We start from the raw sequence: 11481 nt of genomic DNA, 5'->3' as shown, positions 1-11481 counted from the left end.
CGTATTCTGTCGTATTCATTTCTGGCATTGATGATTTTTACGATTATGTTAAAGAAGAAAACCAATTTCAAGAAACCAAATGCAAAAAATATTGAAACATCAATGTAGATTCATCCTGATTCAAATTCTGACATCTAGCCCAAACTGTAAATCATGGATCTCTTCTTTTATAGCATCCAATATTTGTCATTCATGACCACTGCCTGACGGGGAAACAATCCGGATGACCCAAATAAGCACTTCCGATGATGTCGGGGCTGGATGATTGACAGCTAGGGACAGGTGTGATCTGACTCCTGTAACCGGAGAACCAACTACACATCGTACTTCATAGTTGCACTGTCACTATATTGATATAAATAACTTTACTGAAAGCTGCGTAGTGCTGAGGAGACTCCGGTCACAACACGAGGGGTGGGATCACTTTAAACTGTGTGTACATAAAGCATCGTGGCCGCATACTGAGACTGCAGCCAGACAGCACTGCAGGGTCCCACTGGGCGCGAGAGAGCTTGGCTTACTCTGCGTTACGCAACCGCACAAGCCCATTCTTCTTTTTGGAATCCGACTCAGACATGGGGATGCGCGGTTCTAAGCCACGGAGGCAAGCGCAGGTCCTGATGCTTGGCTTGGACCGATCAGGGAAGAGCACCTTGCTGTACAAACTCAAGTACAACGAGAGAACGGTGACGGTGCCCACGGTGGGCTTCAACGTGGAGACGCTGGAGACGGACAGGAGCAGCCCGGGGCTCACTGTCTGGGACGTGGGCGGCCAGAGGAAGATGAGGCCTCACTGGAAGCATCACTACGCCGACACGGCCGGGCTGGTGTTTGTGGTGGACAGCGCGGACCAAGGGAGGCTGGATGAAGCCGGCAAGGAACTCCATCGGGTAATTAAAAATGATGTTTAAATTGATACATAAAGTCTCGGGGCTGCACTGCAGATGGATGTGACTTGAATTGATGATGCACTTGACTGAACAAGCTCAAGTTTCTATTTAACCCTTTACAGTAGAAAGTAGGAAAAACTTCCAAATGGAGTCCTAACTGGTGGTGATGCATGTTCCTTAAGGTGCTGAAGTACGAGACCCTGAGAGGAGTTCCTCTGGTCGTTCTGTCCAACAAACAGGATCTGCGCGGGGCTCTGAGTCCCGAGGCGGTCTGCCAGAGGCTGGACCTCAGGCGAGCGTGCGAGGGCAAGAGGCCATGGTTCATCCAGCCCTGCTCGGGCATCACGGGCGTGGGGCTGGAGGAAGGCTTCAGGAGGATGGTGTACCTGATGAAGACCCCGCTGAGGCAAACGCAAGAGGACATCCAGGTCAAGATGAAGTCAAAAGGCTTCAGGATTTCGGCCTTGATATGCGGCTGATGGGTGATTTAATCTGATGCTTAATCCAATCACATGTGTTCACTCTTATCTGCCGCCTCATCTACCATATATGATCAAGTAGGAAGGGGGTCATTTGAAGATGGAAGATCTCAACACAGCTGTGACAGAAAGCCTCCTCATCAGAATCAAAGAGAATCTTTCTTTGGGCTGTGGCATTAGTGCGAGAAGAGTCAAAGGGTGGAAACACCCCACGTGTCATGAGAAGCCTGCTGGGATCCTTGAAAAAATATATATATATTGAAAAGCATTCCTGAATATTTATTTATTTAATATGCACGTATAATCGAGTTCATGTTATACTTTCTTGTACTATGTCTATTTATGTCTTATTTATGTTATGTTTTAAATGTAATCAAAACACTGTGATAAAAGGCGGAGAATATGCGATAAAAACAAATCTGTTTGGGTAGCAGCATGTAAATACACACAATTATTTGTCATTCATTTCTAATAAAGATCTCAGACAATTGCTTTATCTTTTTATTCTATTTTAGTCCACACGTATTGCAGTTTTATCAAAAGTGTCTTAATATAAAATATTACACAACATAGAGTGAATAAAATAAACCAAACTCGCTGTGACGAATTCGTCATGTTGACGAAGAAATTTTGACCTGCGTTGGCGGGCATCTTGCAACAGACCAATGAGAAAAGAGCGGCTCCCCCCACCCTTCCTCTCCGCCACCGGCAATCCCAGCATGCACTGCGGCCTTACCAGCAGTAGCGAAAAATAGTCCGTTAACGAGCGAGTGAGGCACCGAGAGCGAGCAAAATAGAGCGAGAGAGGCCGAGAAAGGGAACTACGAGCAACGCTAGCTTAACTGGCTAATTCCACGAGTGAAATAAACTGCGCTCTAGCCTCGCCGCAACCGCTAGCATGGCCGACAACGACAAACTGGACAACCAGCGACTGAAGAATTTCAAGAACAAGGGTCGGGATTTAGAGGTAAAAATAAAATGAGGGAATTCACGCTTTTTACCCCCCTTCCGTTTCTCTAAACAGGGGCACCACGGCTTGGCTTCCCTGTGACGTCGTTTCTATAATTCGCACCATCGGGGACTTTGCCCGAAGGCTTCACCCAGGGCCTTCACTGAGAACATTTTTGAAAATCCCGACCGCTGTTTGGTGATTTCAGCGCACGGGCCTCGGTTTCTAAGCCGCATTTCGACTGAGTACCACAGAGGCTCGATCTGCTAACTCGCTGCTAGCCAGGCCCTCGACGGACATGCTAGCTCCAGCGGAGCGACCGAACGTTTGAACTCGATGTGTACTGCTGCCAAATACTCTAATCTACACATATAAGCTTCATATACGTGAGGGAAATGTGTAAATCGAGGAGTATCCTCGCGATTGGGAAGTTAATACTGCGGCGTATGAACGTCACGTCGAAGCTGCAGTTTAGCTAGCGCCTCTTAAGCTTGGAAGCCATAACCCCCCTCCCACGGCTTTAGCATAAAAACAATGGCGTGGGGGGTCTAATTGATGTCTAATCGTCCTTCTTATCGCGGTTTGATGCTCTCAAAATTAACTAAAACCTTGGATTTGGGTAATCCAGCATTCTGACACGGATAAAGTTAAACTATACGCAAGCTACCGATTGACATGATTTACTAGATTTCGCACTGCAATGATCGCGTTGGACAACACTCGCCGACCATTGTTTTGTTTATGAGGGGCGACAGGTTTTGACTGCATGGACTGATTCATCCAGTTTGTCAAGTCGTTTTTTTTGTGCATGCGTGTGTGCTGCAGCGCAGTAAGGTTGGTAGGCCGGTGCACGGCAGCTGTCCTGTCAATGACTCTTCATCACAGTCATCGGCGAACACTGCAAGCTAGTACCGATCCATTATTATTGGTGCATCGTCATATTTTTTTTCTTTCTTAATACCACTGCAATGACTTTGAAATGAAATGAGATCATTTTGTTTGAACTGCACACTTTGAGCTGTAATTCGAGGGTAGTTACATTTAAACAGGTTACCGGAGTTTGAATTAGAATAGCTCGTGTTTGTACCTCTCTTTTTAAAGGACCTCAAGTAACAATTGGCTCACCAGGTGCTCGATGGCAACATTTGCATTTATTGGGTATTTATTGACAGCAGGGTGATTTATGAAGTGTTTCAGGAAATATTATTTGTAAGCCGAATGTTGCAGAACTCATTTGATGCCACTTCAGTGGAGCTGGCCAAAGACCTGCCCGAAGCAAAAGCAACCAGAGGTTTATTTTTTTTTTTCTCAAGGCAAATAAGTGGAATGTAATGCAATGACCCACTCCATCACCGGACCTGAATTCGATTGAACATGCTTGCTGAAGACGTAAACGTAAAGGAAAATGTCCCAACCCATTGCAGACAGTTGCAGAAGTTCAACTGAGCAATACCTGGGATGAAACCCAGTGTCTATTGATGTCCATGTTCCAGACTTCAGGTTTTGACTGCAGAGGATTTGCAAGTTGATTTATGATTTTTAATTTGTGCTATTACTTTTGATCCCTAACCATTGCGCCATAAGTCATGTCTTGTGATCATTTGGACTGTGCACATAGCTAGCTGCCTTATGACGCTGGTGGTTAGGCATGTTGGGGATCTGAATGTGACACAACAAAATTCCCCAGTGTCACTCCTATGAAATAACAGTGACACCATTATAATATACTTTTTGTGTATATATATTTTGATGTATGCAGTATTCATCCATGAAGAATCAACATACAGTGTATGTACTCGTGCTGGCGCGCAGTGGTGCGATAGAGACAAAATGTAATACCCCAATACAGAATCAATTGATTTACAGAATAGGACTCTTGTGAAATTTGCATAAATCATCATTTTTTTTAAACACATACAAATAACATTAACGCATTCAGTGGTGGCCATTTTCAAACCCTCCTTTACCTTATCGTGTGGAAAAAAAAATATTAATTTGACATTGAATGATTTATAATCAAAATGACATCCAAACGTTCCACGTCAATTGAATATGTGACGCTGTAAATGTTTTATTGCACGCACTGTTTAAAGTATGTGTTAGTGAGCGCCGTGTTGGGGTGGCAGAGTTGAGGGGACTGGCTGACTTCTGCTGTCTAAAAAAAGAGGTCCAACAAGCCTCGCTCCTGTTGCTCAAGACTTGCTGTGCTGAAAGCTTGGAAGTTTGAGCTCGAGTTGTTTTTCTTGGGCTCAAATGTTGCAGTGTTCTGGTCCAATGCTGATGCTAATAATACTTTTTCTCTCTCTCTCCACAGTCCATGAGAAGACAGAGGACGGAGGTGGTGGTGGAGCTGCGAAAGGTAATTAATTGACGTCATACTTGAATCTGATGTCTTAAGATCTGCCCGCTGTCGCCCGGCTGAAATTTTTGGTTGCTCCTCGACAGAACAAGAGAGATGAGCACCTCCTGAAGAGAAGAAACGTGCCCCATGAGGACATTTGCGAGGATTCCGACGTGGACGGAGATTTCAGATCGGTAGGCCGCGTCCTTTGTCACTGGAGAATCGGCGTTGCGGCTATTTGTTATTGCAGTTTTTTGTTGTTGTTTTGCATCACCTTGGCGTCGCTATTAAATTCAAAACAAGAGGACGGCGGATATTAATAAAACCAAAATGATCTTCAATAGCGTTAGTGCTAAAGTGCAATCTTGTGTCGCCACGACTTCTTACGCTATTCCCTAGCTTTTGCGACCTCATATGTCGCAGTTAAATTCAACATTTGTGGGGGGGGGGAGGGGTGCTTCAAGGCATGATTATAAAGCAAAGAACGCCGAGTACAACGATAATGGACTGTGCCTTCCTGTGCCATTTATGGAGGCTCCGCCATTTATTGCAAAACAAAAAGTCGACGCACGAAATAAGGACAGTTCTGTCACTGCGGGCAATATTCACGGTAGTTCAATTTGTTGAGCTCTTAATTCGATGTACTCATTTCTGTTTCTCCCGTCGCTATTAACATAATTGCCATTAATCAGTTCTGTTGCTGGCATGTTTTGGTCATACGTAATCGTCTGTACCGTGTCGAGCGCAAGGCACGGTGGCATCAAAGAGGCTACTCAGCACTTCCAAGATTCAATCAGGCTAACTGCTCCGTGCTCAAGCGGGGCGGGGCGGTCTACCTCATCGTATATCAACAATGACACGCTGCTCTGAGTCACCGGTGCGCAGCCAGGAGGGTCTTTTTTTGTGGGGAAAAAGTGGACCGCCTTCTCCAATTAAAATAATTACCATTCCAGACACCTCGCTGCGTTTAAAATAAATGTATTTGCTTCTGGGGTGTAGAGCAGATTATCGTATGTTGGTTACCCCAATGACAATTTATGGCAATTCTTTTTTATGTATACTAATATTTTTTAGACTTCTCCTCTTGCACAGGCTTTTGATGTACTTAGAAATTTCCAGTTATTTTCCACTTGGATGCAATCAGGTCAAGGGCGTTTTATTTTAGGATCAGAGATGCCACTCGATGTCATTTAGCCAATGATCATTTGTTGCAAAACGTCCTCTCGGTTCTAATGTCTTTCTAATATGTTTCCTTGTCAGCAAAACGCCTCCCTCGACGAAATAGTGCAAGTAAGTTGCATTTCCTTGCTTATTCCATGTTGTAGCCAGTGTCCATCAAGCATGACTCTAATCCACCTTTCTGTATTGCGTTGTAGAATGCCACCAGTGATAACCAAGGCATCCAGCTGAGTGCTGTTCAGGCCGCCAGGTACGAGTGTCAAGAAACGTGTCACGCCGCAAACATCCGTCAATTCCATTCTCCAAATTCTGAAGTGTTGCACACTCCGATCGGCCGGCATGTGTCATGTTGTCTGTGCGTGCAAATAATGGAATGTTGTGTATTTGTCATGTAGGAAATTGTTGTCCAGCGACCGCAACCCGCCTATCGACGACCTGATAGGCTCCGGGATTCTTCCTATTCTGGTCCACTGCCTGGACCGAGATGACAAGTAAGTCGAAACCCGTCCCGGCACCTATTAGATAAAACCAATTTGTCTATGTATGCGAGTTTAAATGCCTGCGGCGCGCGTGTATGCAAATGTGTTCCAACTTTTACCTTCCAGGAATGGCATCACACACACACACAAATGATTCACCAGTGCACAAACACACACACACCGCTTAATGTCTGGCGTTGTTAAACGTCGCCTTTCGCTTTGTCTCTCCCTCCCCGCAGCCCTTCTCTGCAGTTTGAGGCCGCCTGGGCTCTGACCAACATAGCGTCTGGCACTTCCGAGCAGACCCAAGCCGTGGTGGAGTCCAGTAAGTGGCACGAGGTGCATTCGTCAAAGCGGAGGGCAACCGCTAACTGAGCCGTTTGTGTACGCAGGCGCCGTGCCGCGCTTCCTGAGGCTGCTTCAATCGCCTCACCAAAATGTGTGCGAACAGGCCGTCTGGGCTTTGGGCAACATTATCGGTGAGCTATCGGCCGATTCGCCATATTGGCCATCACCTAAAAGTTGAAAGGTCATATTGACGCATACCCACCCGTCTCTCGGTCAGGCGACGGCCCGCAATGCCGAGACTACGTGATCGGCTTGGGCGTCGTCAAGCCGCTGCTGTCTTTCATCAGTCCTTCCATCCCAATCACCTTCCTTCGCAATGTCACCTGGGTTATGGTCAATCTGTGCCGCCATAAAGACCCTCCGCCGCCCATGGAGACCATTCAAGAGGTTTGTGCTTTGTTCGATTTCGCTCTGAAAATGCACAATTTGAAGTCCTCGCCATGTGAGTTCTTGCGGTTCTTGCAGAAATGTTTCCCCTTTTTGTCCACCTTATAATTTACATTCTTAATCCGTAGATCCTGCCAGCTCTGCGTGTGCTGATCCACCACACTGATGTCAACGTGAGTAAACGCTTAACTGTTTGAGCAAGTCTTTCTGCCAGGTAAAGAAGTTCAACATTTCATCCCTATAATCACCCCCCCCCCCCCCCTCTCTCATCTCACTGCTTCTAGATTTTGGTGGACACGGTGTGGGCCCTGTCCTATCTGACGGATGCTGGGAACGAGCAGATCCAAATGGTGATTGATTCTGGCATCGTCCCTCACCTGGTCCCACTGCTCAGCCACCAGGAGGTCAAAGTTCAGGTATGGGGGGGAAGACTATAGAAATTCATTGAAAGCATTTTGAAATAAATAGGAGAGTGATCTCAATGAACTATTATTTTCATCCAGACCGCTGCCCTGAGGGCTGTGGGCAACATCGTGACTGGAACAGATGAGCAGACACAGGTGGTGCTCAACTGTGACGCTCTCAACCACTTCCCAGCCCTCCTGTCACACCCAAAGGAGAAAATCAACAAGGTAACACTCGTGCACGTCTCGCCGCGTTCTACGGCCTGGCGTTGCTGGAAGTGATGACATCTGAGACATCCTGGTGTGAAAGTTGTGTGAAAGTTTTGGGGGGGGGGGAATGAGATTGCTCTAGTTAGACTTTACATTGGAGAATGCGACGACGACGATGAGGAACGACATCTGCTGTAGTTGGAGTTAAGAGCACTGGTTGAAGGGGAGAGTAGTTGGTGTGTGTGTTGATGACTGATTGTGTGAGTCACTTAAAATGGGTTGGTGGCAAGAGAGCGCTGAGAATCAGTCCTTGCTGATATCGGAGTGCATCTGAGACCAGTCACTTTCCACTAGAGGCCCAACTGGTATCATTTGTGACATGGACGATGATTAGAGCCTCAACACCGCTCTCACCCCACCCGCAGTAGGCACGCAAGTCTCAGCCAGGCATCCACTCTTTGCGTGGATGTCCGGATTCTGATCCAGCCTAGACGCAATGTAGAACTAGTGAGAGGACGACGTTATGAGACATGTTATCAAAAACAATTTAATGCTGTATTTGCGACTTTTGTCCTGTAGGAGGCGGTGTGGTTCCTGTCAAACGTCACAGCAGGGAATCAGCAGCAGGTGCAGGCGGTCATAGATGCCAAGCTGGTCCCCATGATTATCCACCTTCTCGACAAGGTACCTGCTTCTCAGTGTTCTCAGTTTTTATTTATTTGTTTTTTTTAACATGGCACGGAGCATTGAAATTGATCAAACTTGCCCGCGATGTCAATTTAGGGAGACTTTGGAACCCAGAAGGAAGCAGCCTGGGCCATCAGCAACCTTACAATAAGTGGGAGGAAAGATCAGGTACAAACATTTTTGTGGTTTATACAAGGGGGGGTGTCCTCTAGTAAGTCAATTGAATCTTGTCTCGCGGTGCCTTCAGGTGGCGCACTTGATCGAGAAGCAGGTCATCCCTCCATTCTGTAACCTGCTCACGGTAAAGGACGCCCAAGTGGTGCAGGTTGTCCTGGATGGGCTCAGCAATATCCTGAAGATGGCTGACGACAAGGCTGAAACCATCGCGAATCTCATCGAAGAGTGTGGAGGTGGGCGTCCGCTGCATCGAGATATTGAGCGTTTGTTGTTTTTGTGGGGAGGAGAGTTTTTGTTCATATGCTATTGTGTCTGTACAGGTCTGGAGAAAGTGGAGCAGCTGCAGAATCATGAAAATGGTGATATCTACAAGCTTGCTTATCAAATTATTGATCAGTTCTTCTCCTCTGATGATGTAAGTTGAAGGCTCTGGCTACACTTGTTTGTTTGGTGTTAAACTTCCTCTTCCTCTGTTAAACTCACCTCTTCCTCTTTCCTCCTCACTCTCTTTGGGTGTGACTCAGATTGACGAAGATAACAGCCTGGTCCCCGAAGCCATCCAGGGCGGAACTTACGGCTTCAACTCCGCCAACGTGCCAGCCGAGGGATTCCAGTTCTAAACGGCGTCCGGGGTATTCTGGAGTTTTATTCACGATGCAGCACTCTGTTCAACATAAACAAAATTAGGCAAGAGAGAGCGAGAGAGAGAGAGAGCGAGAGTGTGAGAAATTTGATCCATTGTGCTTGGCTCGTGGGATCCATGGCTGCATCTTATCTGAGAGAAAAATGTGTGGATTTCATTTGGCGTTCCTGGGGGAAAGCAGCCCAAATGAAGTTTGAGTTGGCGAGTGGGTGCGAGTGAGAATGAGTGGCTACATGTTGCAAAAAAAAAAAAAAAAAAAACCCACAAAAAAAAAAAATCAGTATGACAAAAGAAAACAAAACCACCTACATCAAAACATGTCGAGAGACATGGCAACGCGACAACTTCCGTAACAGAAGCGACGACTTCAACTCGATGTCCGCCCAAGGAGACACAACAACAAACTCTTAAATCACAATCCTCGAGGGCGCCACCTTCCCCCAATCGGCCACACTATCAGACGTGTGTGTGAATGGAGCCATTGCGTATGAATGTCTGGACTCAGCGCTGAGGAGCCAGGTTCATCTCCCAACAGGACGTCCCGACGGGACACCCTCCTCTTCCCCTCCGGGGCGGCGGGGCCAGGAGTCTGGCTGCGTGACACGTGTGCGAGCGAGCGAGAGAATGGGCGGATGGGTTGTGTGTGCGTGACTGGGAGTGTGCGAGGACGCATGCAGGAGACGGCAGAGATACAAATGCAACATCTTGAGCGAGGAAACGCAGCGAAGTTTAGAAAAGAAGAAAGAAATTCGGCCTTTGAGGCTGATCCTCAAATCCCTGAAACAAAGAACTTTGGATACCGGAAGAGAAAAAAAAACCCATCAGTGCAACGAATATTTTTTGTTTTCACTTATTTTTAAGTTGCTATCAATGGACACTGGACATTGCGAATGGCAGATGCACAGAAGGGGTGCATTCTATTATGAAGATGCATTGGGTGGCTTTGGGGCTTTTCTTTTTTGCCTCTGGCATGTTCCTTTTAATGCTTTTTTTGTTTTGTTTCCCCACCTCCCTCAGCTTTTATTTTCATGGCTTCTGTTAAGGCGATTTCATCACAAGCCTACCACGTTACAGGCTTGACGCTGTGAATTGTTGTTCCCCCTAAAATGATTGGTTCCGTTTGAATTGAAGTCCAGCAAAACCACTGCTTTGCAGTTTAGTTGCCATAGAATTGACTTACCGTGAAAGGGAGAAGTGAACATAGGCCATTTTCACATAGGATTGTGAATCTCATAACCCTTGCATGTACTCAATGATGACACAGTTCCTTTCTTTAGGGTCTTATAGGTTCCTTAGGCTGTGGATACAGTGTAATCTTTATTTTAAGTAAACTGTGCTTAAATGTTACACATTTACCCTTCCCTTACTCCCCCCTTTTAATGTCTCACTTGCTAAATAATCTGTATGGTTTTGCACATGTACTGCAAAGTGACGCCTCAAGATTGATTGGTCTGGCCTCAACAATATGCATCATTTTGACCACAATCTTTGTCTTTCAAGAGTCATCCCAGGAACTTTTTTTTTTTTCAAGTGACAGTTGAGGGGAGATAAAGAATTTATTTCAGGAGAACTATCTCAGACTATGAGGGAGTCCGACCTCATGCTTTTTTTTTTCCGTAAGGTCCAAAGGGTGTCCAACTGTCCCTTAGTGGAACCTTTGAATAAATAAAACATGAACAAATTTGCAGTAACTTTAGTACATTTGGGAGTTATTTAGCCCTGTGATCATGTGTCCTTCACAAACTTAAGTACTACAGGTTTGTGTTTAACTCAAGACACTGTTAAAAAAAAAAAAAAAAAAAACATTTTGTGCTCATAACGTTTCTGTTGGACATAGGGGAGATTTTTTTTTCAGCATTCCGCATTAGCAGAGATGTGATTTCAAATCTTGACAAAAATTAAAACTATGACACTGAAGATAAGATGGTGAACCCAAACGTTTGGGGAGGTAGGCTACAGTTTAGGCTAAAATAAATAAATAGTGAACCCCACAGTATGTATTTGTGTTTATTCTTTTGAACCACGGGTGGAAAAACACTGACTCAATTTAGCCGTTAACGGTTCAGCCGTCTTTCAAATTCTGGCAGATTGGAGCCTGATTTGTTCAAATTAACGCATGCGCATTGAAAGATGACGTATTTCCGGTTACTGGAATTATTTTTTTTAAACGTCAACACATGCTGCGTTTTCTGTCATGAAATGTTTGAGACATTATCAGCACCGCTCTAATTCCTGGACGATGTGGACCTGTACGCAACATGCCTCTTCAACCGAATGCAATTGTTAGTATCTACGTAAAAATCCCCAA

At 45.7% G+C, this 11481-nt stretch overlaps 2 protein-coding genes across 2 annotated transcripts; both read left to right on the top strand.

Annotated features, from left to right (window-relative positions):
• Nucleotides 1-89: 89 nt before the first annotated feature.
• LOC119132301 (ADP-ribosylation factor-like protein 14) lies at nt 90-1865 on the top strand. The gene is made up of 2 exons (XM_037267441.1): nt 90-890; nt 1073-1865. Exons 1-2 carry the CDS (start codon nt 576-578, stop codon nt 1367-1369), a joined length of 612 nt encoding a protein of 203 aa, XP_037123336.1. The 5' UTR covers nt 90-575; the 3' UTR covers nt 1370-1865.
• Nucleotides 1866-2095: 230 nt separating this feature from the next.
• On the top strand, nt 2096-10965 carry kpna4 (karyopherin alpha 4 (importin alpha 3)). Its single transcript, XM_037267432.1, has 17 exons — nt 2096-2336; nt 4633-4677; nt 4764-4853; nt 5920-5949; nt 6036-6088; nt 6234-6329; nt 6557-6642; nt 6710-6796; nt 6883-7052; nt 7181-7225; nt 7337-7468; nt 7556-7684; nt 8246-8350; nt 8450-8521; nt 8601-8763; nt 8851-8945; nt 9055-10965. The coding sequence occupies exons 1-17, from the start codon at nt 2268-2270 to the stop codon at nt 9148-9150; spliced, it is 1563 nt and encodes a 520-aa protein (XP_037123327.1). The 5' UTR covers nt 2096-2267; the 3' UTR covers nt 9151-10965.
• The last annotated feature ends 516 nt before the right edge of the window (nt 10966-11481 follow it).

The sequence above is a fragment of the Syngnathus acus genome, chromosome 13 (genome assembly GCF_901709675.1).
Source record: "Syngnathus acus chromosome 13, fSynAcu1.2, whole genome shotgun sequence".
Classification (NCBI taxonomy): Eukaryota; Metazoa; Chordata; class Actinopteri; order Syngnathiformes; family Syngnathidae; genus Syngnathus; species Syngnathus acus.
This window is presented reverse-complemented; position numbering and strand designations above follow the sequence as displayed.